The sequence below is a fragment of the Panthera pardus genome, unplaced genomic scaffold, assembly GCF_024362965.1.
Source record: "Panthera pardus isolate Hobbes unplaced genomic scaffold, ASM2436296v1 HiC_scaffold_2, whole genome shotgun sequence".
Classification (NCBI taxonomy): Eukaryota; Metazoa; Chordata; class Mammalia; order Carnivora; family Felidae; genus Panthera; species Panthera pardus.
Window position 1 is genome coordinate 64,503,714 of NW_026526765.1, and position 25,012 is coordinate 64,528,725.

A 25,012-nucleotide genomic window follows, 5' to 3' on the forward strand; every position below is an offset into this window, starting at 1 on the left:
TTTTCTGGATAGGTATTCTTTACCATATCCATGCATTGAAAATATTTCCTCCCAGTCTGTGAACTTTTCACTTTTTATGGTATCACTGGTGAGCGTGAACTTTTGAGTTTTAATAAGGTTTAACTTTTCAATCTTGCCTTTCTATTTTGTACTTTTTGTGTTTACTTAAGAATGACTCCTTCTCCCAGGGTCATAAACATACCCTCCTCTATTGTCTGCTAAGAACTTGAGAGCTTTGTTTCTCATACTTGGGTCTTTAATCCACCTGGAGCTGAGTTTTGTGTATGGTACAAGTAAAGATTCAATTGCCCCAGTATTATTTAGTGAATATTTAACCTACGCCCCTCACTTGGGATGCCAGCTCAGAGCACATTTCTATACGTGCAGGGTCCATGTAAGGTATTGCTGTTTGGCTGCACTAAGCTATTTGTTACACAAACATACTACCTCTCTGTGTTTATAGCATGAATCACTCCCCCCTCCTCTTTTTCTTCAAAATTGTTTTGGCTATTTCTGGTTCTTTGTTTTTCTCTATACATTTTATAGTCATCTTACCTAGCTGTGCGTACACACTCTTATACGCACTGGATTTGTCAGGATTTTGTTTGGGATTGCATTATATTTATAGGTTATTTGGGGGAAGAATTTAGGACTTAAAAAATGGAGTCTTCCTCTCCGTGAACATGATGTAATTCACCATATACTGCATTTCATCTAACCCCAAGATATACCCAGAACCCAATAATTCTCACCGCCTCGCTTGTATCAACCTGGTCCAAGCCGCCATCGTATTTCCCTGGCTAACCAGGGTAGCCACCCTACTGACCTCTTTCTGTCTCCATGTCCTGCAGCCTATTCTCCATACCGTAGCCAGAGCGAGTCTTTTCAAAGAAGTAAGTCAGACCGTGGCACCTGTACCACCTAAAATGGCCTTGTGGCACTCCACACTCGGGGGAACCCGGGTTTAAATGAATGGATGAGCGACTGAATGAGCGGCTGCGAACTCTATACCAGACGCTGGCCTTGAAGAAATGATTTGCCCAATTTCCATTGGGCAAGCCCAAATGGAAAGCGCTGGCACCGGCCTGAGCAGAGAGGGCCCCCGACCGCCTGGAGGCCGAAGTTGGGACTTCACCGCGGGGCCCGAGAGCGGGGAGAGACCAGAAGCGAGAGCGCGGGCACGAGGGAGCGCGCGGGGCGCAGCGCGAGGCCAGGCGGACGGCGCGGCGAGTCGGGGGCGGGTCCGGGGCTCCACGCGGCCGCCTGGCTCCGCACGGGGACGCGCTCCGAGGGCGCGCGCGGGGCGGCGGCGGCGCGCGGGGCCGCCCTGGCGGGAGAATCGCTTCCGGTGGCGGCGCGGGCAGCGCTGAGCGGGGAGTGCCAGCGGCGCGGGCGGCGGGTGGCGGGGAGCGGTGAGTTGCGGGCGTCGGGCCGAGCCGGGGTGGGTGGGAAGCGCGCGGGGAGCCCGGCGGAGGGGCGCGGGCAGGGGCGGAGGGGCGCGGGCCGGCAGGCGGGTTGCGCGGAGACCCCCCTCCCCCTCCGGGCCGGAGGTCGGGAACCCCCGCGCCGTGCCGGGGACTCCCGGGCCAGGGGTCCCGGCACCTTGGGGACCCCTGCCCTCCCGCTGTCTGGCCGCCCCCCACCTGCAGCAGCCCGACCTGTCCCCGAGGCCCCCTGAGCCCCGGCGTTGGAGTGCGGTCTTGCCCCGGACGGGAAGGGGCTCACCCATCCACACCCGCACACGCCCTGCCACGCTGTGCTCGGCCGCGTGACCAGACTCCCCGCGGTGAGGACACCCAAAATGGCTGCCGCGGGGACAGGCCACCGCGCTACGGGCGCGAGTGATTGCCTGGTGACCGGGTGTTACCGACCCTACCCTCATGTCCCCAACACTCTTAGCTCTTGGTTTCTCCTCCCGGCGCAGAGCAGGGCTCCTTGATCGGGTTAGAGACCACCCGGCCCCTGCCCTAGAACTCGCGATCTTGCAGGAAAGAGGGGAGCGAGTGGTCCTGGCCCCACCTTGCATCTCCATGCCCTCTTGATCTTTCCCACGTGTCACAGGTCTCCAACCTCCCCGGAATGACAACCACGGTATCTGCTAAGCTTGTGCAGTGATTTCTTTCGGTCCATTTACTTTTACATTCTTTCAGCCCCGTGAGGTGCTTGGTGGTGTTGTCCATGATCCAGATGAGGAAGCTGGTACTCAGAGAGGTTAAGTAACCAGCACAAGGTCACACAGTTGGCCATCAGCTTAAGTGTTACTTGCCCATGACTGTGTTGTCTAAAATTGACCCCTCACGCATCCATTCTTTGTTAGGTTACCCCTGTGGGTTTTCTTCAATCGCATTTGTCACCAGTTGGAATTAACTGTGTTTACTTGCTCGTTTTCTTCTCTCATCTTGTGATCAGGGCCTGTTTGTCGTGCTCACCTATCTGTCCCTACCTACATCCAGCAATCTCCTGTACCAGGTAGACCCTCAATGAATATGCGTTGGGTGCCTGAATGACAACACCTACCTCCGAGTAACTTCGGAGCGTAAGCACTTAACCACCTCATGGACAGCTGCCTTCTGAACCCCCACTGCATTTTGTTTGTACTTCTCTCAAACTCATAATCTCTCTTCTGCCTCGCCTTCTAGATTTTGACTCGGGTGCCTCTTGCTTTTCTCTTCCCTTGGTCCATCCCCGGTTCACTGAGCTGCTTCCAGGCATTGCAATAGGTGGGAGGTGGGTATGCAGGTAAATAAGGAGGCTCTGCGACTCTTAACGGTGCTGGAGTCAGACTTGACATACAAGGTATACAGGATTGGGGAGGGATCTCTGAAAAGATGCTTGGAGGCTCTACCAAGAAGTTCTGGGGCCTCTAGCCGGTCCTTTCTCCCTAGGACTGCAGGTGTCCAGCTTGCAAAAATGACAGTGTTTGGAAGGGAAGATCTATCAGATCCTGTCTTAGTCGTACGTATAATTGCTCTAAGTATGCCCTCAAGGGTTAGATTGAGGGTGCAGGCTTTTAAGCCCCGTGGGCCTTCAGAAAAGGGACAGTATCTGGTGTAGTTGTCAGAGAGGAACCTGCATAGCAAAGCAAAGTCTGGCTGGACTTCAGAGGTGGTCATATATTTAGAATGCTCTTAATGCTCTGTAGAAGTCTCATGAAATCTCATGCAGATGGATGTAGGAAGATGCCAACAGGGAGGAAACATCCCTCCCCCTCTTCGCTTCCTGGGCAGAAATCTTAGAGGACGACCAGAGCAGCAGTGACCTTACGAATCGGTCCATCATCCAACTTCTTTGCTCTCCAGTGCCTTAGAATAAAAATATGGATGGCATCTACGTCCATCCTCCTATGCAGGCAGTGGTCAGATGTATTTAGTTGGAGTATAATCATGGGTGGAACTGACCTTTTGTATGAGGTTAAAGGTAAGACATCGGTAGCAGTAATCAAAAAAAAAAAAAAATGCTGACTTATCTGCAAAGTGAAAAATGAAAGTAAGTATCAAACCTGTATGTAATTATACAAAGTTCAAAGTTATTGACATTTTAGTTAACTGTTACTTTGTCACATATTTTCAGGTACAGTATCTATAACATGATTTGATTCTTTTTTTTTTTTAATTTTTTTTAACATTTATTCATTTTTGAAAGGCAGAGAGAGACAGAGCATGAACGGGGAAAGGGGCAGAGAGAGAGGGAGACACAGAATCCGAAACGGGCTCCAGGCTCCAAGCTGTCAGCACAGAGCCCAACGCGGGGCTCGAACCCACGGACCGCGAGATCACGACCTGAGCTGAAGTCGGACGTTTAACCGACTGAGCCACCCAGGCGCCCCCATGATTTGATTCTTTAAAGTGGGTGGTAAAATATTCAACTGAATATGTCTAAAATAGTATGTTAACATTTGTATAGGCTGATGCCACCATCTCAAGTAGAAACCAATAGCATTAAAAAAAAAAGAAAGAAAATGGATGAGAATTTCACCCCATCCTAAGAAATTGATTAAGAAACCCATACCCAAAGTTGATCTTGACTGCTGGAATATGACTGATGATTGTATTGTCACTGGGATGTTTTAAAGTTAATCCAAGAGTGGGATCTGCCTTGTGGGGTGGGAAATAGGGGGCTGGGAGGGTGCTGACAGGGAGATAGGCAGAAGGCGTTAATTCTCCATGTCTTCCCTCAGTTCTAGAAAAGCCCCCTGGAATAGAGGAGAGTGTGCAACAGAAAGCCATTGATGAGTGGAAATGCGCTCTGAAGGAATCTAGTTCTTTGCACAGGATTCAACTTTCTGGTCTGTTATTTGATCTCCTGTGTGGCCACACCCTCGAGAAAGGAACCCTGTGCCTGGACGACCAGCCCAAACAAATCAGTAAATGTGCTGTGTAGGCTTCTTGAGTTAGGGTGATTGCCCCTGGCAGGCACATCACCTGTGGGCCCCTCGGGGTCAGAAATGTGGTGGAAAGTCAGACAGAAGCACGGATTCCAGGTTGTGCCATCTTGGGTGTGGAACTTGATTTTTCTGAGCAACTCTACAAAACTGGGGACGTTTTCTTGGAGAACAGAAATGAGGGTTTGGCATTGAATAATCCCGGAAAGCCTAGCATCTGGCATAGTGGGCACTCAGTCACATCGCCCAGACAGTGACTTTGACGGGGTGTTTCACACCTGCCTGGCCCTAACTAAACCAGGGCAACTAGGCTTTCTTACCTCTTTCAAACTGCAGTTGTTTTAATCAACAGCAAGGGTACAGTTTAATAATTTCCATCGTTAATCTTTAGCCAGGGTTAAAGGTCTTTGTTACTAAGTCCCTGATAAAAAGCATATTCTCTGCTAACTTGTTTCCTGCAAAGTTTTGGCAAGAAAATTTTTTCCAATATTTAAGCATTTTCTTGGCATGTAGCTAAAAGTTTGAAACAAAGTTTATCTTGGAGGGAAGTTATTTTTGATAGACATTTTCGATCATCATCTTCAGGCAGCCAAGCTCCAGTCCATTTCTCCCCCAACCCCATCACCACCACCATTGCCAGTGACTGTATTTATGGGCAGGACTTCAGCCAGTGAGGACATCCACTCACAGGAAACTGGCTTGTTAGAAATGTTTCCTACCTTTATTTAGCATTTTGCAATTAATAAAGGTTTAAAGCTCTCTTGTGTACCTCAGCTTGCTCTATGAGCCACTTCTTATCTCCATTTTATAGATGATAATATTGAGGCTCAGAGATGTGAAGTGAGTCACCCAGTGACATGCCTACAAACGAAGTGACAGAATCAGGACTCTAGTCCAGAGTGCATTTGGTCCAGTCCTGTTCTGATTCCATACACTGTCAGGGCAAGTGCTCGCAGGACCAGGCCATAGGGCAGGAAGCTACTCTCATCAGGAACCAGTCAGAAAGAACAGACCCAGCAACCAGTATTAACGGCCAGGGAGTCATCTAAATGTCTACACTGGCCCTGCAAAAGGGTAAGCATCTTCCCTTAACTGGGAGGGCATTTGGTCATTATTTATTTATTATTTTTATCTTCTTCCAATGGTGTTTCCCAAACTTACCTAATCATAGGATTCCCCTGGTGTACTTCTTAAAAATCTATTTCCGAGGCCCCATCCACAGCTCTACTGAATCGGAATCTCCGGGGAAATGCTATCCTGGTTACAACCCCTTCTCCCAGGAGCAGGGTTCTGGAGGAGCCAGAGGACTTAGGTTAACGTTCCAACGCCCCTACGTACTTGAGCAAGTTAGCTCAGGAAACTGAACTGTTGTGAGGGTTAGAAGAGTTGGTAATCTAAGGAAAGCTCTTAGAACAGATGGTTGTTAAATATTAGTGGTGGTTATTAGGTAATATCCCAGTTTCATCCATAAAGATCCAGAAACTAGGAACAGTGGGCTAATGCATACAAGGTCGCAGAGTCATTGGTGGAGCTGGGATTTGAACTCAGATCTGCTGCCTCCACAGACACAGTCTCCTAACCACTATACCTTCCATTCAGGGATCCCCCAAGTTATAAGACAGTTGGTTAAGTACAACCAGACGGATGGAAACCAAACGATCACCGTTGCCCAATTGGTGCAGACTTCAGCAGCCGTGAAGGCTTATCTGTAGTAGAAGGTGGTCCTGGTTCTAGGACCCGGGGGTGGGGGGGGGGTGGTGGTTTTCGCCTTTGTATAGCTGTGCACTGACTGTGTGACATCTAACAGAAATGCCCTCCCATAATTGTTCGTGAAGATTGTGATGTAATTTGAATAATGACTTGGAAGGAGACGGAGTTCATTAACATTGCCAGTAGGCCTATGATAGATAATGTAGTCCTGTGTTATGAGTAGAGGAACTTGGTCATGCCACTCTGGCTTTAAAAGCTTATGGATTCTGTGACTTAGTCATTGTGTACCTCAGAGCAGGCTTACTCCATATAACGGATATTCTTGAGAATTATGTACAGATTTGGAGACCAGAGTCACTCAGCAAGGTTTGTGATCTGATAACTCTGTTAAAGACTTTATCGGCAGAGTTAGGCGATGTCCATGCATAATAAGCTCTATGTACGAAGGATGTCTGCAGGTTTTGGGGGGGAAATTTAGGTTGTGATCATTAAAATATGTTTGTTTTTCAACTACCATTCACAGTATGTATTGGGTCTTTCCAAACCCAAGACCAAGCCGGTGTTGGGTACAAGGGAGGCCTTCAGTGGATACTGAATATATCAAGTAGTTTTGTTTGTGAATTAATGAATAAAAAGGCTTGGAGAAATGTATTTTGATGAGGCTCCCCGATACTATGTTTATGCAAACCCTTAGCCAAGGGTTTGAGTTCTGACAGTTTTCCTCCTAAGAGATTATTTCTGTCCCCTCTCATGGGTTAATTAATGAATCAACATATACAATTTGTAAAATAATCTCTTTGGCAATGTCATTTAAATTCAGTCTAATTCTCTAATTATTAATGGTGCCAGATAGCCACATCCTGAGTTCATTCCAAGTGATTTTGTCTTTAAGTGATAAAGCTTTGGCTTTCTTTTAATTGCAAAGTGATGTCAGTCATCCACAGAAAACTTATAAAGTATGTCTATATATATATTTTTTTTAATTAATTTATCTTTTAATTAATTGCTTATTTAATTTATTTTGAGAGAGACAAAGAGAGCACAAGTGGGGGAGAGGCACAGAGAGAGGGAGAGAGGGAGGATCCCAAGCAGGCTCCACACCTCCTGCACAGAGTCAGGTGTGGGGCTCAAACTCACAAACTGTGAGATCATGACCTGAGCCGAAACCAAGAGTCGGATGCTTAACCGACTAAGCCACCCAGGTGCCCCTGTATGTATGTATTTTTTAAGAGAGAGAGAGAGCACATGAGCTGAGGAGAGGGGCAGAAGGAGAGAGAGAGAGAGAGAGAGAGAGAGAGAGAGAGAGAGAGAGAGAATCTTAAGCAGGCTCTATGCTTTGTGCAGAGCCTGACGCAGGGCTCAATCCCACAACCCCCTGGGATCATGACCTGAGCTGAAGTCAAGAGTCAGACACTCAACTGACTGAGCCACCCAGGCACCCCTCATGGGAAAGATTGTTGAGTAAGAATTCATACCTCATTTGGTCAGGCTTCAGGAAGCTCCTTGCAGCTACTTAAACATATAAAGAGGTCACCTTCACCAGCCGTTTCCTCGTAATATCTCTGTTCTGGACTCTTCACAGCCTCCTTCCCTCCTCAGCAACCCCTATTCCATCATTTCAGATCGTGCAAGCTGAGTCTGTTGAACGTCAGAAGTGTGCCAAGATGGTGTTGTGTAAACCCTAACATTTTGCTGTTGGGCATGTGCAGTTGTCACACTGGCCGGGAACTGGCTCGTAAGTTCCTGCTGGGGGAGGTCTTCACTTACTGCCTCCGTGGCTGTGATGTTCCACAGTCGTGTCTCTCTCTCCGTGGCATCATTTCTGAAGGTATTTCAGCAGTTCTACGTAACTGTGAAGGCCTCAGGTAGACGTGCGAAGGGGACATCCTCCCCACTGCTGTCTTCTGATTCTCGAGATGACTCTTTCATTCACTTCAGGTGCGATAGAGCTGGTAAACTCACGCATTCTTGAACACATTCTTTGGCGTCCCGTGCAGGCATCCCTTTAAGGTATTGCATTTTTCCTTATCCGTGCTGCTTTGGCAGTCCAGAGATCTGCATCTTGTTCTCTGAAACTTTCTTCTGAACCATTTTGGCTTCTTGATCATTCCTCCTGCCACCAGTATCACAAGGTTGTACATCATGATGACTTCCTCGGGTGTTCTCTGCAGAAATTCCTGGTTGATGAGTATCTGTCATAAAACTGTCAGCATCTGTTGTTCATGAAAAACTGTCAGAACCATGTGCTCAGCTGTGTTTGAGAACATCTCTCTAAAAAGGTGTCTGATCTTGGACCAGTTTCAAGCCAGTCAGGGTGAGGGAGCTAGCCCAGGGACCCCAGACCTTCAGATGACTGCTCATTTTATGGGTGAACCAGACTGTGAGGAAACCAAGCTCATTCCTTCTCCTCCCACCCCTGGGGACTCGGCTTCCTCCCTACAGAGGTGCCCAAGGGGGGCACCCCCAACCCTCCAGCGCAAACAGCTGGTCAGTACCCAGTATGTGGGGGCCGGTGCCATCTGCCAGTCAGCGGGCACCCAAGACATGGTGGTTTGACCAAGCGGTCAGGCCCAGTCATGGCCCAGCAAGCAGGCAGAAAGGGGGCATGCCTCAGAGACCCCCGCGTGGTGGCAGAGGCCACGCTGGCTCATTCACCCTGGAGATGGCTGTGTGATCAGAGGCCCAGATGGGTCTCAGCCCCCTCCCTTAGCCAGCTCCAGGTACAAAATGGAGCGTGCCTGGGGTAATGATGAGAGGGGTCCCCAGCAGCGCCTCGGTGCCACCTCAGCCTGCAGCCCCCAGCACCCTGGCTCGGTGCACAAAGTGCTGCCGTCTGGTCTGCAGTCAGAGCACCCAGGCCCGGGCGTGGACAGGAGGGGAGACAAGTACTCCAGGGCAGTGGCGGGACCACTCCTGGCCCCCCCCCTTTTTTTATGTTTTTATTTTATTTTTGAGAGAGAAACAGAGCATGAGCAGGGGAGGGGCAGAGAAAGAGGGAGACACAGGATCTGAAGCAAACTCCAGGCTCTGAGCTGTCCGTGCAGAGCTGACATGGGGCTCGAACTCACGGACTGTGAGATCATGGCCTGAGCTGAAGTCAGACGCTTAACCGACTGAGCCACCCAGGTGCCCCATGGCCCTACTGGTTTTTAATGTGGAATAGGAAATACATTTTTGAAAAGAAAAAAAAAAAAAACAACCAAAAAACCCGAAAGTGGAACTCCTGATTCTAGACACTGGTTGATTTGTTTAAAGTTGAGAAAGTGGATGTGCTTGAAGGTTCATGTGTGAAAAAGGCTTGTCTAATTGAAACATGGGCATCACAGTTAATAATTAAAAATTTACCTGGTTTGAGACCAGCTGTCTTGGTAAGCGTGTTAATATGACATTCCTGATGAGGCTTCATGTTTTTGAAATGCATGGGGGGCAGAGACAGGTTATCAAGGCTAATTGGTATGTCTTATGCCAATGTACAGTGCTATTTGAAATCCTTTCTAAGCAGGGAGAACGGTGCTGTATTAGTTTCCTTTCGCCACTATAACAGACCACGACAAAATTAATATTTGTAAACCAGCACGTTATTTGATAGTTCTGGAGTCCGGTGGTCTAAAATGAGTCTGTGTTACTTCTGGAGGCTCTTTGACTTTTGCAGCTTCCAGAAGCTGCCCATGTTCCTTGGCTCACCGCCTCAGGTCACCCCAGTCTCTGCTCGTCTCACATCTGTTCTTCCGGCTCTGCCTCACCTGCCCTCCTCTTGGTCTCGTGGGGGCTCTTGTGATCGTATCAGACCCACCTGAGTAAGCCCCAGTGGTTCCCAGTGTCAAGAGCCCTGCCTTAGTCACAGCAGCAGAGTCCCTTGGTCACAGAAGGTGACCGTGCATGTGGCTAAGACGTGCACATGTTGGGGAGGGGCATCATTCTGCCTACCACAGGTCCTTACAGGGCCCATCACTAAAAGCTTTCAGGGTTGCGGTTTTGGTGGGCTTGGCCGGGAGTCTGAAGATCAGCCTCCTGGCTCCCTTGCTGGGTAGGTGAGGATTAGTTGTGAGTAGCATCTCAGAATCTTGCTTTCCTCCTCGTTGAGCACGCTGTCAGGAGAGCTGAGGTAGACTCTTCTGCCACGGCATGTAGCAGGAGCTGGCACTCTTAGGCTAGCATCTAGCCCGGTTCCTTGCATGTAATAGAAACTCCAGACGTGTTGGGGTTCCTTTCTTCCATCTCTCCCCTTTTCCTTTGCCTAAAGAAGGACTCCTCCTTTAGGCAAAGAAGACCTCCACAGCTTTCTTCTTGCTCACATGTTCTAAGGTCACCACAGGGTCCTCGTTGTGCAGAACTTCATAGTGTCCGTAGACACGTTAGTATTTAAACAAAAAAGGAGGGCCTCAAAGATACCAGTTCTGTGCAGGCATTAATTGATGTACTTTGAGGGGAAAAATAGCTAAATGAGAGTGGTAGAGTAGAGTAGAGAGAGCTGGCAGACCAATGCCCAGGAGTGCAGTCCTGCTTTGGGCTGTCCAGCTTGTCTTCAGCCACCAGCACCAGTCACACAACCCAGGCAAGTTATTTGCAGCCTCTGGGCCTCCGTCTCCTCATCTGTGTGGTGCGGTTAAAAATGGCGGGTCAGGGGCCCCTGGGTAGTTCAGTCGGTTAAGCGTCCAACTTCGGCTCAGAGCATGGTCTCACGGTTCATGGGTCCGAGCCCCGCGTCGGGCTCTGTGCTGACAGCTCAGAGCCTGGAGCCTGCTTCGGATTCTGTGTCTCCTTCTCTTTCTGCCCCTCCCCAACTTGTGCTCTGTGTCTCTCTGTCTCTCAAAAACAAATAAATGTAAAAAAAAAAAAAAATCTCATGCCTGGCCTTCTGCTAGGCCTACTGGGTCAGAATCTCTAGACAGGAGATAGTAATTGCCTTTGCGGGGACAAACCGTTCCCTAAGGAGGAACACTTCACATGTGTGTACCATCTCACCCTACTTCCAGCCACCATTGCTGAGAGTTTTTAGAACGGACAGAGTTCTGCTGTGTTCCCCTCCCCCTAGACTGGCTCCTCAGGGGGCTGTATTCTCCCGTCTTCACATTCCCAAAATGGGAGTAACCATCTACCAAGGTGTTCTTCATTTTGGCCAGCTGGACTACCAAGGGATTCACTCGACCTGGTTTCTAGGACACCACCCTGTCCTGCTTTTCCTCATGCTCGTCACTCCTTGTCAACATCCTCTGCTGTAGCCCCACCTGCTGAATCCCCTCCACTCCCTGCGGGGCACGAAGGTGTCTCAGCAGACAAGTCTGGAAGCTACTGCTCTCCTGGGTGTGAATTGGAGTTTTTGTTTTGCTTTTTGTATGTTTTGTAAGTAACACATTTGATGTATTCGAATTCATAATTTAGACATTTCTCTTAACAGTGGCACAACTCTTTGATGTGTACTACATAGCCCTTGATTTTGATGTGTTCTAGTTTGAAATTTAAGACGTTTTCTCTTACCATAGCCCAGTCAGCCAAAACCCAGCAGGGACAAAGCTGTAGTCAACAAAGTCACGTTCATTGGCTTCTTGCATTGAGGGAGACCACACACCAGAGGAACCAACAAAGGAGGAGATAAATCTTATAGAGCATCTTGGAGAACAGTGGACTTTAGATGAAGTTCAGTGAAACAGTATTTTGATTGGCTTCAACCAGGGCTGCGTGTTAAGGTCTAGACCCTGAAGTGGTCCCACTGCCCTGTTTCCTTGGAAATTACAGAGTTAAAAATTTGTGGAATGTCGTGTCCAGAAACTCTGTGATAAACTCCACACCTAGGCTGGAAATCCAGGCTCCTTTTCTTTTCTTTCCTTTTTTTTAATATGAAGTTTATTGTCAAATCGGTTTCCATACAACACCCAGTGCTCATCCCAACAGGTGCCCTCCTCAATGCCCGTCACCCACCCTCCCCCTCCCTCCCACCCCCCATCAACCCTCAGTTTATTCTCAGTTTTTAAGAGTCTCTGATGGTTTGCCTCCCTCCCTCTCTAACTTTTTTTTTCCCCTTCCCCACCCCCATGGTCTTCTGTTAAGTTTCTCAGGATCCACGTAAGAGTGAAAACATATGGTATCTGTCTTTCTCTGTATGATTTATTTCACTTAGCATGACACTTCAGTTTCATCCATGTTGCTCCAAAAAGCCATATTTCATTCTTTTTCATTGCCAAGTAGTATTCCGTTGTGTATATAAACCACAATTTCTTTATCCATTCATCAGTTGATGGACATTTAGGCTCTTTCCATAATCTGGCTATTGTTGAAAGTGCTGCTATAAACATTGGGGTACAAGTGCCCCTATGCATCAGCACTCCTGTATCCCTTGGGTAAATTCCTAGCAGTGCTATTTTTTAATCTTTTGAGGAACCTCCATACTGTTTTCCAGAGCTGCTGCACCAGTTTGCATTCCCACCAACAGTGTAAGAGGGTTCCCGTTTCTCCACATCCTCGCCAGCATCTGTAGTCTCCTGATTTGTTCATTTTAGCCACTCTGACCGACGTGAGGTGATATCTCAGTGTGGTTTTGATTTGTATTTCCCTGCTGAGGAGTGACATTGAGCATCTTTTCATGTGCCTGGTGGCCATCTTGATGTCTTTAAAGAAGTGTCTATTCATGTCTTTTGCCCATTTCTTCACTGGATTGTTTGTTTTTCGGGTGTGGTGAGGTCTTTTTCGGTTTGGTGAGGTCTTTATAGATTTTGGATACTAGCAGGCTCCTTTTCTTTGTGAAGAGTGGAATGTTTCATTCTTTCTGTTGGATTTCCAATAGCAAAGTTTCTAACAGTTTGTGATTATAGAAAACAAGGTGTCTGGGTGAGATAAGAAAGCAGTGGTCACTCCAAGAAGGACAGTGTTATGACACTTTACAGCTGCATCGTGACCTTGGGAGAAGTATGGTTTCCCATTAACTTTGCAGTTGGCTTCATCCGTGTTTGCTAGTCCAGCTGGCTTTATGAACAGCAGACCTGATTTTTACCTTCTCACTCTTCCTGACCAGCTATGTCACACGCACTAGATTTCTCACGTCTGTTGTCCTAACACGTTCGCTTTTGATCCGGTGGGCTGTGATACGTATTGAGAGTTTGATAAAGCCCGGTGACCGGAGTGCCTAGAGTCTGCACCTGGCATCTTACCGTACCTAAGAACTTGTGAAGCACCTGGAAAAGAAAGCTGCTATTCGAACTGGTATTAGAAATGTAGGGGAGGGAGACAGGAATACAAAAGCAATGGTTTGAAGCCTTCATAGTGATCCAGTCCTTCAATCTGCTAATGTCATGCAGAGATCAAGCCTAAGGAGATCACCAGCTTTGAAGAGATCAGAGACAAGGATACAACATGATTTATCATGGTGAAAAACTGGAAATAACTTAAACATTAAAGGTGTTGTTATATACCCAAAACGAATATTTAGTGCTGTGGGAAATGCACATGAAATAAGCACAAAACAAAAAAAATCAGGAAATTAAAATACAGAGTATGATATCAACTTTACTTTGTTATTTATATGATAATATGTATTAAAAAATGCCTGCAAGGAATTACCCAAACATTAAAGATGTTTATTTCAGTGTGGCTAAATTAGCAGAGGTTTTGTTTCTTCTGTATTTTCTACAATAAGCTTACATTATTCAGAATACTACTATAAGCATGCATTTTAATAATACAGTGCAGTTTTAAAAATAAGTGTATCACTCAGAGAAAGAAATTATTTACTTTTGGGAAAATAGTAATGGTCCTTAGCCATAAACTACACTAAATGCTACAGTGTTACTCTTATTCATGGGATTGTGCCACTGTACTTTTTCCACTATGTTAGATTGAAGAACATAACTTGTCATTTTTGATTGGTGGCTTATATGCTCAACAAGCCTGCCTGAATCTGAATCTTGTTCTAATTGTAGGATGTTTGGCATTTACTTAACCCTTTTTTGCATAATTAGTCACTTCTACTGGTAGAAACAACAAATTTAATAGACCAGAGTACAGTAGTAGTTTGAGAAAAGGGGTTTCAAACTTCAGACCCTGTTACTGCTGATGTTAATTTTTAACTTTTTATATTTCTATTTTTTCTAGAGTATTTCTAGGCTTCCAGAAGTTAAGGAGTGATGAGATACTGTGTGTTTATAAAGAGAAATATGTGGGAAATTAGTGAAATTTGGTTAAGATCAGGTGGGATTTATGGACAAAGTAAGCTTTGGATGTAGATGGTCCTTCTGCCAGTTATAGCCAAGTTATTTTTGTAAATAGGAATGTACATAAATCTTTGCCTGAAGGCTGATGTGACTCTAAGTTTGTAAAACGTGTTGGAACATTGTAAGCCTTGACTAGACTTGTCTTTTTGACCCTCCGCAGAGTCCAGGACGATGTCTGGAGAACTTCCAGCAAACATTAACATCAAGGAACCTCGATGGGATCAAAGCACCTTTGTTGGACGAGCCAATCATTTCTTCACTGTGACAGACCCCAGGAATATTCTGTTAAGCAACGAACAACTAGAGAATGCTAGAAGAGTGGTGCATGATTACAGGTAACGTTAACGGCTATGCTTTTTGGTGACTATAGTAATAGGTTGTCATGTGACCTATTATCTCTAAACCTTCACTTAGTGATTTTACAACTTTCTTTTTAACCAAAAAGGAGGAAATAGGAACACACAGTTTATCCTGTTTTATGCTGAGCCTGAATGCAGATATCCAGGGTTCAGAGTAACCTGGAAATGAGACAGCCATCCCTCCAGCTCCTAAGTACCAATCTGTGAGGTCCCCTCTCCCAGCGCTCTGCCTCCTCCTCTTAAGTACACCCCAGCATCTGTAGCCCCCTGTGTATCTTTCTATCTCCAGATGGAGACAACATCGTGTAGAAAACAAGTTGTTAAGAATTAGGGTAGGTTGGTTGCTTCTGAGCTGGAATCTCAGTGAATAAACTGCACAGGCAGGAGCTCAGATGGAAGGATGCTGGTGGCAGGTTTGTAGGTTTGGGCTACAGTTCATCAACTCAAAGAGTCGGTCATGAGGTCAGAGAAGACAGATGCTCTAGTAAGGCAGTGGTCACACCTGTCTCCATCGAAGACCACATAAGAATATCTCGGGCTTTGTGGGCCACAAAGGGTTTCTGTCGCCTGTTTTTCTTAGTTTGGCGTTTGCGTTGTTGTTGTTTCTTAAACAATCCTTTTAAAAACTTAAAAGCCACTCTTAGCTAGTGAGGCAGGCAAGCCAGAAACAGTAGTTTACAGACTCCTGCTCTCGGGGAGAGTCCGCCGGAAGCTGAGAATCGGAGCAGTGGGCACTCGGGCCACAAGCCGCATACACAAGGCAGGAGTTTGATGGTTGGTCACATGGGTGGTTGGGGAAGGAACCAAGGGCAGCCTGTAAACTCTGTGACCAGCTCTGAGGCTGGCCGGATCTTCGTATGTGCTTGCGCGTAAAGAGAGAATAGCCGGACAGCAGTCCTGGAAGCATATACAAAAGTACTGAAGAACAAGGCAGGGAGGACAGCAGAAGCACAGTCAGGAATTCAGAAAAGCAGGTGTTCTATGAATCTGGAACAAGCGCCATAAAAAGAGGAGAGGTGGAGAGGAAAAGACGAGTTGAAAAGGCATAAACACATTGCAAAGAAGCTAACAGTTCTTTGTAAGAGCATGATGAAGCTTCCCGGCAGTGGCAGGGCATTAATGATCATCGGAGCTGGCTCGGTGAGAGAGTAGAAACAAAGACGTGGGGAGCGAACCGGGGTGCTCTTCCAGCGGTGAAGGGCGTGGGGTGGCCCACCTTTCCCACAGAGGGCCAGGTGGTAAATATTTTCAGCTTTGCAAGCCATACGGTCTGCATATTCTCTCTTGCATATTCTTCTGTGTTGTTTTGCTTTTTTTTTTTTTTAATGTTTATTTATTTATTTTGAGAGGGAGGGACAGAGCATGAGTGAGGAGGGACAGAGAGAGAGGGAAAGAGAGAGAATCCCAAACATGTTCTGCTCTGTCAGCACAGAGCCTGATGTGGGGCTTGAACTCACGAAACCACGAGATCACGACCTGAAACGAAACCACGAGTCAGATGCTTAACTGACTGGGCCTCCCAAGCACGCTGCCTTTTTTTTTTTTTTTAACAACCGTCTAAAAACGTACAAACCACTCTTAGCACACAAACCATTCAGAAGCAGGCCATGGGCTGCAGTTTGCCAGTTCTGATACAGAGGAAAAGGTGGAAGCTGACTGGGGGTTGCCAGGAAGTGGCAGAAAGGAACGGAAGGAACTTTTGGGGAGATGAAAACATTCCATACCATGATCCTGGAGGTGGCCCCACCACTGTGTACATTTTCCAAAACTCATCAAATCGTACATTTAAAATGGGTGACTTTTATTGCGTTTAAATTATACCTTAATAAAGCTGATGTAATTTCCTGAAAAAAAGGAGATGCTTCCCAATTCATGTGCAACCCTCGTACTGTAAATGACAGAAGTGTGCTGAAAGAAAGCAGTGGCCCATCTTACAAATTCATAAGGCAAAACTCCGAAATAAAATCCTGGCACATCAAATCCAGACTTACGTTAAAACCTGAACAGGTAGGGTTTATTCCAGGAATAAAAAAGATGATCTACTTTAGGGCATCTATCACTATAATCTATCACACCCAAAGCAGGAAAGTCACATCTTGATAGATGCCCAAAAGAAGGTGAAATTATCCATGTGTTTCTCAGAAAGTAATTTCTCAGCTGGGAATAAGGTACAGTGTGTCTTTAATATGGTAAAAAACACACATTCCACAGTAGCAGCCAGCATCGCACTAAATGATGAAACAGGAGAACTGAACTTCCCAGACAGTTCTGCAGAAAAGCAATCCTGTGGAATACTTCCCCCCAACACCAGAGACCAAGAGAAGGAGAGAGACACCCAGAGAGGGAGAGACAAGGTGGCTTCCATAGTCAAATTTGAATAAGTTTACATCCCATTTTTTTTGTTTTTTAAGATTTTAAGTAATCTCCAAACCCAACATGGGGCTCAAGCTTACAACCCCCAGATCAAGTGTTGCACGTTCCACCTATGGAGCCAGCCAGGCATGCCCCTGCATGCCATTCTTGAGGATGTCCTATCCCATTGACTTTTTAAGTATTCCACAAAGTCTTGGACTAAAGAAAGCTGTTGAATCCTTTTTCTCAAACTTGAACATGGGCCCTTTTTACATCCAGGAGAACACTCCTAAAAATCCTGCCCTAGAAGGCATTCTCTCTAAAGTCAGGGGCGGGGCGCCTGGGTGGCGCAGTCGGTTAAGCGTCCGACTTCAGCCAGGTCACGATCTCGCGGTTCGTGAGTTCGAGCCCCGCGTCAGGCTCTGGGCTGATGGCTCGGAGCCTGGAGCCTGTTTCCGATTCTGTGTCTCCCTCTCTCTCTGCCCCTCCCCCGTTCATGCTCTGTCTCTCTCTGTCCCAAAAAGAAATAAAAAACGTTGAAAAAAAATTAAAAAAAAAAAAAATAAAGTCAGGGGCAAGTCAGGGATGCTTGTATCTTCACTATTGTATAGTATTTTTCTAGAAGCTCTAACTAATTCAGTAAACATAAAAAAGGAAGGAGAGGGGCACCTGGCCAGGTCAGTCAGTGGAGCATGTGATTCTTAATCTCAGGGTCCTGAGTTCAAGCCCTGTGTTGGATGCAGAGATTGCTTCAATAAATAAACTTAAAGGGCACCTGGGTGACTCAGTCGGTTGAGTGTCCGACTTTGGTTCAGGTCATGATCTCGGGGTCCGTGAGTTTGAGCCCCGCATCAGGCTCTGTGCTGACAGCTCAGAGCCTGGAGCCTGCTTCAGATTCTGTGTCTCCCTCTCTGCCCCTCCCCACTTATGCTCTTTCTCTCTCTCCAAAATAAACAAACATTTAAAAAAATAATAAACTTAAAAAAAGAAAGATGTAGAGATCTAAAAACATGAGACAATTTCTTTTTTTCCCTTCCTCCCTCACTCTCTCCCTTCTTCCTTCCCACACTCCCTTCCTCCCTCCCTCTCTCTCTCCCTCTTCCTTCCTTCCTTCCTTCCTTCCTTCCTTCCTTTCGATATTCTTACCAATCAACTAAAAAGCTAGTGGAACAAATAAGAGAATATGATGAGTGGGCTACACCCAAAGAGTCAATAGTTTGCCGTACACCAGCAATAATAAGACAATATTTTTTAATATCATTCCTAAGACCAAAACACGTATATACCTGTATATGAAACATCTGGGCATATACTTGCCTGGAGGTGTGAAGCAGTTAGACGACCATGGAGGGTCATTAAGAGAGGCCTTTGAGTAACTGGAGAAACATGCAGTCAGTCTGGACAGAGTTTCAATCCAAATACAATTGTGTTCACATATAAAATTGGCAAAATAGGGGCCCCTGGGTGGCTCATTCGGCTGAGCATCCCAGCTCTTGGTTTCGGCTCAGGTCATGATCTCACAGTTCATGGGATGAAGTCCCACATCAGGCTCTGTGCTGACAGCATGGACCCTGCTTGGGTTTTTCTCTCACCCTCTCTCTCAGCCCCTTCCCCCCACTCTTTCTCTCTAAAATAAATAAATCAATATTGAAAAATGACAAAATAGTTCTCTCTTTAATTTTTTTAATAGTTATTAATTTTTTTGAGAGAGAGAAAGAGAGATCGCACATGCGTGTGTGCCCAAGTGGGGGAGGGGCAGAGAGAGAGGGAGACAGAATCCGAAGTAGGCTCCAGGCTCTGAGCTGTCGGCACAGAGCCCGACACAGGGCTTAAACTCGCGATCTGTGAGATCATGACCTGAGCCAAAGTCAGACGCTCAACCCACTCAGCCACCAAGGCGCCCCCAAAACTGACAGAATAATTCTAAGCATTGTCTGGAAGAATAATGAGTATAATTCAGGGGCTTTTGAAAAGGGAAATGAGGAGTCATGGTAGGAGAGACCTCTGCCTTCTTACCAGGCAAAAAATGGACTGTCTGCAAAAGGGTGGGGATCGGCCCCACAAGGTGTAGATAGTGGGAACTGCACAGAAAGCCCCAAAACCAAGCCTGGCATTCACAGGATGTCAGCAGATGATGACTGTAACATTTAAATCTTGGTGTTAGCACAGTAGACCAGCCAGGGGGAAAGCAAAATTAAGCAAATTTCACATTTTCATAACTGAAGATAAATTCCAAATAAACTAAAAACTTCAGTGACAACAACAACAGCAAAACAATGTTGAAAGTATAGGACGTAGAGGTGAATGTTTGTACAACCTTGCAGTGGGTCAGGCCTTTCTAGGTATTTGTTCCTACCTGACCACATAAAGATAAACATGTTCTGGGCAGCCGGTAACACAACTAACCAGATCAACCACAGTGTGTTAAGTGTACATGTGAGTTGCTTAAACAGTGAGGTTGCTGCTGCCACTGATAATAAAAAAAACAGTCAAGTAAAGAAAAGGATAAAAGGCATATTTAGAGTCTCAATATTTCATATAACTTTTGCCACAGCAAATGTATTCGTTTCTAAATAATCTTGGATGCAGAAAAGATTTATTTATAAGAAGATTAACTTCCTCATCCTTTACAAATGAAAAGATTAGAAGCAATTAAAATGTCCAACAATAAGGGATTGGGATAATCTGCTATCTGAGATTCAGTGGAATGCTGTAGCATTTGAAAGGATGATGCGTTAGTTTCCTAAGGCAGGCGGCTGTAACCAACTACCACAAGCTGAGTGGCTTAAAACAACAGAAATGTATTTATTCTGTTGCAGTTCTGGAAGCTAGAAGTCTGAAGTCAAGGTGTGGGGAGAGCCATCTCCCTCTCCCTGAGAAGGATCTAGGGGAGAATCTTTCTTCCCCTCATGCGGCTTCTGGTGGCCCGAGGCGTTCCTTGATGTTCCTTGACTTGGAGCTACATGATTCCAGTCTCTGCCTCTGCCACCACGGGACCGCCGTCTTTGTCTGCACATGGCTCTTCTCAGGGCCCCAGTCATTGGATTTAGGGCCCACCCTAATTCAGCATGACCTCATTTTAATTGTTACATCTGCAGAGACCCTGATTCTGAATAGGGTCACATTCTGAGGTTCTGGGTGGATATGAATTCAACCCAGTATAGATGATATAGAAGAAGGAAGATCCAGAGAAATGTTTACAAAATATTTCTCGTTTTAAAAAGGTGGTCATAAAGCAGTTGGTGTGGTGTTTTATAAAGGTCCTAAGTGGCGTATTCAGGTCCTGCAAGACACTGGCAGCACATTTACCACAACAGTGTCGGTGGGAATGAGTAGTTACAGGCTTGAGTGGTTTTCATTGCAGTAATGAATTTCTGTGTTTTCTAAATGTTTAGCAATGAACATGCGTTTCTTTGATAACAAGACAATGAGCCTTTCTAACCTAGGGTTTCGAACTGTAGGTTTAAAAATAAATTAATGGGGTGCCTGGGTGGCTCAGTCGGTTAAGAGTCCGACTTCGGCTCAGGTCACGATCTCGCGGTTTGTGGGGTCGGACCCCATGTCGGGCTCTGTGCCGACAGCTCAGAGCCTGGAGCCTGCTTCAGATTCTGTGTCTCCCTCTCTCTCTGCCCCTCCTCTGCTCATGCTCTGTCTCAAAAATAAATAAAAAAACATTTAAAAAATAAATAAATAAATAAAAATAAATTAATGTTCTTGATCACCACAGCTTTTGTCTAGTTGGCTAAAAATATTTTAGAGTTTGCAAAGTTCAAGATATATTTTTATTATTTATTTATTTAATTTTATTAAAAGTTTTACTTATTTATTTTGAGAGAGAGAGAGACAGAGAGCGGGGAGAACAGGGAAGGGAGAGACAGAATCCCAAGCAGGCTCTGTGCTGTCAGTGCAGGGCCCGACATGGGGTTTGAACTCGCAAACTGTGAGATCATGACCTGAGCCAAGATCAAGAGTCGGACGCTTAACCGACTGAGCCACCCAGGCGCCCCTCAAGATACGTTTTTAAATACGTCATTTAAAACAAAGGATATTTCAGAGTTGAGTACTTCAAGATATAAGGTAAGTTTTTGTTTTTCAAAATTACAGATGATTTGAGATATACGGGTGTGAAATGTACATTGTGTTTACTGTCTTTTGTGTTACTAAAATTTCACTTAGTAACTTGCAGGCACGGTTGTTTCAGGTAAGCGGAAACTCAAGAACTTTCTAGCTACACATCTCTAGAGCACTGGTGAGATAATTAAGATGAAATTTCCCTTGTTATTTCTTGTTTCCCTAGGCAAGGAATTGTTCCTCCTGGTCTCACAGAAAATGAGTTATGGAGAGCAAAATACATCTATGATTCAGCTTTTCATCCCGACACTGGTGAAAAGATGATTTTGATAGGCAGAATGTCAGCTCAGGTTCCAATGAACATGACCATCACAGGTTGTATGATGACGTTTTATAGGTAAGTTCTGGAAATGTGACAGCAGTTCGTTTTACATCACAGAAGCTTCAAGTACAGTTTTGTATGTGAATAGTTTTATTGAAAGAAATGTCATTTCACGTTGAGTTCCACTTCGTATAGATGTTGTAACTCTAGGGGGTTGTTTTAACTTTTCCCTGTGCTAAATAAATAGTATTCTCTTCGTTGTTCAAAAGGAGACTGAACGTTTCCCTAAATCTGAGACCCAAAAGAAAATGAGATGGAGGAAAGAAAATTAAAAAACGCTCTAAGCAGATTCTCTTTTGAATCCGTTCATGTGACCCACAGTGTAGGTGCAGCTGTAGACGTGGACACTTAGGCTTTTGCATGTGGTTGGTTAGGAGGCATTAGGGCTACTTTGCCTACAAATGGCTTCTTTTTTCCCCAAGAGAAGGAACCTGACATTTGTTGATTGCCTACTGTATGTATGCCAGGCTCTTTACAGATTTAAGATAAAATGTAAGGAAGATAACTTGCTCCTCACTGTAACCCTTTGAGCTTGGTGTTACTCGTAACTAAAGAACGAGGGAGCTGAGAACCAGAGGGCGAGCATCTGCCCCGCCGTACAGGTCCGAAGCCCTCGACCCAGAATGCACGGTCTCTGCCCTAGCGTCCTCCTTCCGCAGTCCATCTCCCCTCTGGTTACTGGTGTTCACATTTTCTGTTCTGCACAGCGGCTAGGTCACAGGCGATGGCCGGTATGTGATGGATCGCTCTGTTTTAGGACCACGCCGGCGGTGCTGTTCTGGCAGTGGATTAACCAGTCCTTCAATGCCGTGGTCAATTACACCAACAGAAGTGGAGACGCTCCCCTCACTGTAAAGTAAGACTGTAAGAGTTAACTGTTCCCTGACTTCTCCAGCGTGCCCTTGATTCAGTGCCGTACGAATTGTTGATACTGTTCGGAATATCACGGGGCATGGTTTTCAGTAGTGTTTCTTCTCCTCCCTTCTCAGGGCTCGTGCTGTTAGTGGTGCTGGTAGGTGGGTTTGTCTCCCACACCCTCGAGCTCCCCCTGCAGAACGCCTGTGGCAAGTTTAGACAGCCCCCACCTACCCTGAGCCTGTGGCCAGACAGCAGTGTCCAAAGTCGCAGGCTCAGTAGTACGATCTCTGCAGAAATCAGGGGGACTCTCATACAGGATTTGTCTTTCTGGGGTTTTACTGATGTTTTTATTATTTATTTTAGAGAGAGACAGAGCATGAGCGGGGGGAGGGGCAGAGAGCGAGGGAGATGCAGAATCCGAAGCAGGCTCCAGGCTCCGAGCTGTCAGCCCAGAGCCCGACGTGGGGCTCGAACTCACGAACCGTGAGATCATGACCTGAGCTGAAGTCGGATGCTTAACCGACTGAGCCATCCAGGTGCCCCAGGATTTGTCTTTAAAATAAATCATCTACAGAGCCAGTCCTGTAAACAACTGTTTCAATGTCCTGAAGTGATTAGCTAACCACAGCTTTTAGCTCAACTCGTACAACACTTCAGAGTGTTTTCTTTTTCGTCGCATCACTTCAAATGGCTTTTGACGGTCCACACGGTCTTCTTTCCCCAAATGGAACAAAGGCTGTGGAAATCTGCCACCAGCAGTGTTTATCACACCTTCGTTTCTTCCAACCCTTTGAACTAAAATTTCTTTTAAAGTGAGAGAAAAGCGCTGTGCTTGGCTGACTGTCGAGGACGGGACCTTCAGTAGTTCCATACGACAGGTTCTATCGTTTTAAGAACGACAGCAGCGCAGGTTTGCTTTCAGTGTGTATGTTTATATTGGGGAAGTATCTTTCGCTTGAGCAGCCGTGCTGCCAACACGCAGACCCGGCTTCTCCTCCCTCCTCCCCGCGCTGTGGCGTCGTGCACGCACAGCCCCTGCGTCCCACCCTGGAACCGGCTCCCTGTGGCCGCTCGTCGTACGTGGCAGGCGGCTTGTGTGCGAGGGGTGCCCCTTCTCCGGGGTCCGCCTGCTCCCCTTCGGCGTTGCTATGTGTAGACCGATAACAGGTGTTGTTTTGGGGGCTCTCCGCTCTCAGTCACGCTTTTTCACATCTTCCCCTCATTTCTTCAGAAAACGGCGAGCCCAAGTTTCCTGACGTGCCCTCCTTTCTCACGCACCGTTCTTTCTCTTTGTTTTCAGTGAATTGGGAACAGCTTATGTTTCTGCCACAACTGGAGCCGTAGCAACAGCTCTGGGACTCAATGCATTGACCAAGGTACCCAGATTCTCATTTCTGTAGCAGAGCTTCTGAATTTCTTCTCACCTGCCTGGCTCCAAGCCTCTCAGTTATTTCCCAGAATAGTTCAGGTCCAGTTGTGTCTTCCAATGAGCTTGGGAAGTGCCGTCACCCACACCGTCTGCCAAGCCCCTGGTCTGTCCCTGGCACTGTGCCCAATGTCCCCTGACCCTAACTGCCCGCTAGAGGCTGTGTGCAGAAGAACGTGCCTGCGCCCACACCTCCGGAGAGGTAGGGATGCCAGTACGTGGACTCCAGACTCTGTGACTCCAAAGCCCCCCAGTCCGTCAGCCAGGCTAAGCTGTCACATGTCCCGGAAGTGCGCCCATGCGGGAAGTAGACGGACACCACCAGGCCACGAGTTTTGAAAGTACTCCTGGCCTGAGCATCCGTGCAAAGAAGGCTCTGGGTTTTTAGCGGTTTTCAGGGAGAAATAAGTGCATTTAGTCATCCGGGCAAAGTAAGGTAACGCTTTTGGAATTCTCTTTTCTGCAGCACGTCTCACCACTCATAGGACGTTTTGTTCCCTTTGCTGCGGTAGCTGCTGCTAATTGCATTAATATCCCATTAATGAGGCAAAGGTAAGATCCACGTGCAGTCGTCGAAAGGACTGGTGCTTGACAGTGGAGCCGCTTGGGATAATTAGTTTTGTCGGAACTTTTATTACAAGTTCATGTTAATCTTTGCAGACGGAATTACGGGAGACTACGGGGGACGTGGGGTTTGCTTCAGCATAATCCGTCACGGGCGCGGAGATGGGTCCATTAATGAAGCAAGCTTAGCCATGACCTGTTAGTTACTAAAGTAGGCTGTGGGCATGTGGGGGGATAGAATATTCTTTCTGCTTCTGTGTAGTAAAACGTTTAAAATGTGGATCTCAAGCTCACATAATGTTTGTGCTAGGGCTAGGCAGAGAAGGTCTCTGCACTGAAAGTGTATTCTCTAAAATAGGTTCTCCCCGACCACAGCCCAGAACCGTCTTCTTGGCTTTAAAATAATATTCATGTCTATCTTTGAAAGTATTTTATAGCCCTGGCAAAAAATTAGGAGAGAAGAAAGGACAAGGAAAAGCAGCTTGGAATGGATAACGAGGAAGGGTAACAAATAGGAGGTGTACTTTTAGTGTTAGTAACTAGAGTTAAATATCCAGCAGTGCCACGTACTAGTGAGTCCTGCGTCAGTCTAGGCAGTTAGGTCACTGATGGCACATATCATGTATGTGTCTCTCATTTGGAGAGTTGCCCAGGTTTGCACGTGAGCATAGGAGTTAGCTTTATCTTTAAGTTAGCATACTTGCC

At 46.4% G+C, this 25,012-nt stretch overlaps 1 protein-coding gene across 5 annotated transcripts in view; it reads left to right on the forward strand.

The window, feature by feature from the left end:
• The first annotated feature begins 1,270 nt into the window (after positions 1 to 1,270).
• Positions 1,271 to 25,012, forward strand: part of SFXN1 (sideroflexin 1) — a 40,541-nt gene continuing 16,799 nt past the window's right edge. The window contains exons 1-7 of one of the 5 annotated variants that reach the window (XM_019450357.2): positions 5,193 to 5,455; positions 7,714 to 7,826; positions 14,456 to 14,630; positions 21,304 to 21,474; positions 22,217 to 22,315; positions 23,618 to 23,693; positions 24,210 to 24,295. In XM_019450357.2, coding sequence (XP_019305902.2) covers positions 7,793 to 7,826; positions 14,456 to 14,630; positions 21,304 to 21,474; positions 22,217 to 22,315; positions 23,618 to 23,693; positions 24,210 to 24,295 — 641 coding nt within the window. In that variant the 5' untranslated portion in view covers positions 5,193 to 5,455; positions 7,714 to 7,792. Of the gene's footprint in view, positions 1,413 to 2,288; positions 2,740 to 5,192; positions 5,456 to 7,713; positions 7,827 to 14,455; positions 14,631 to 21,303; positions 21,475 to 22,216; positions 22,316 to 23,617; positions 23,694 to 24,209; positions 24,296 to 25,012 lie in introns of those variants that run through there. The other 4 variants (XM_019450359.2, XM_019450361.2, XM_019450360.2 and 1 more) reach the window with 4 other exon arrangements.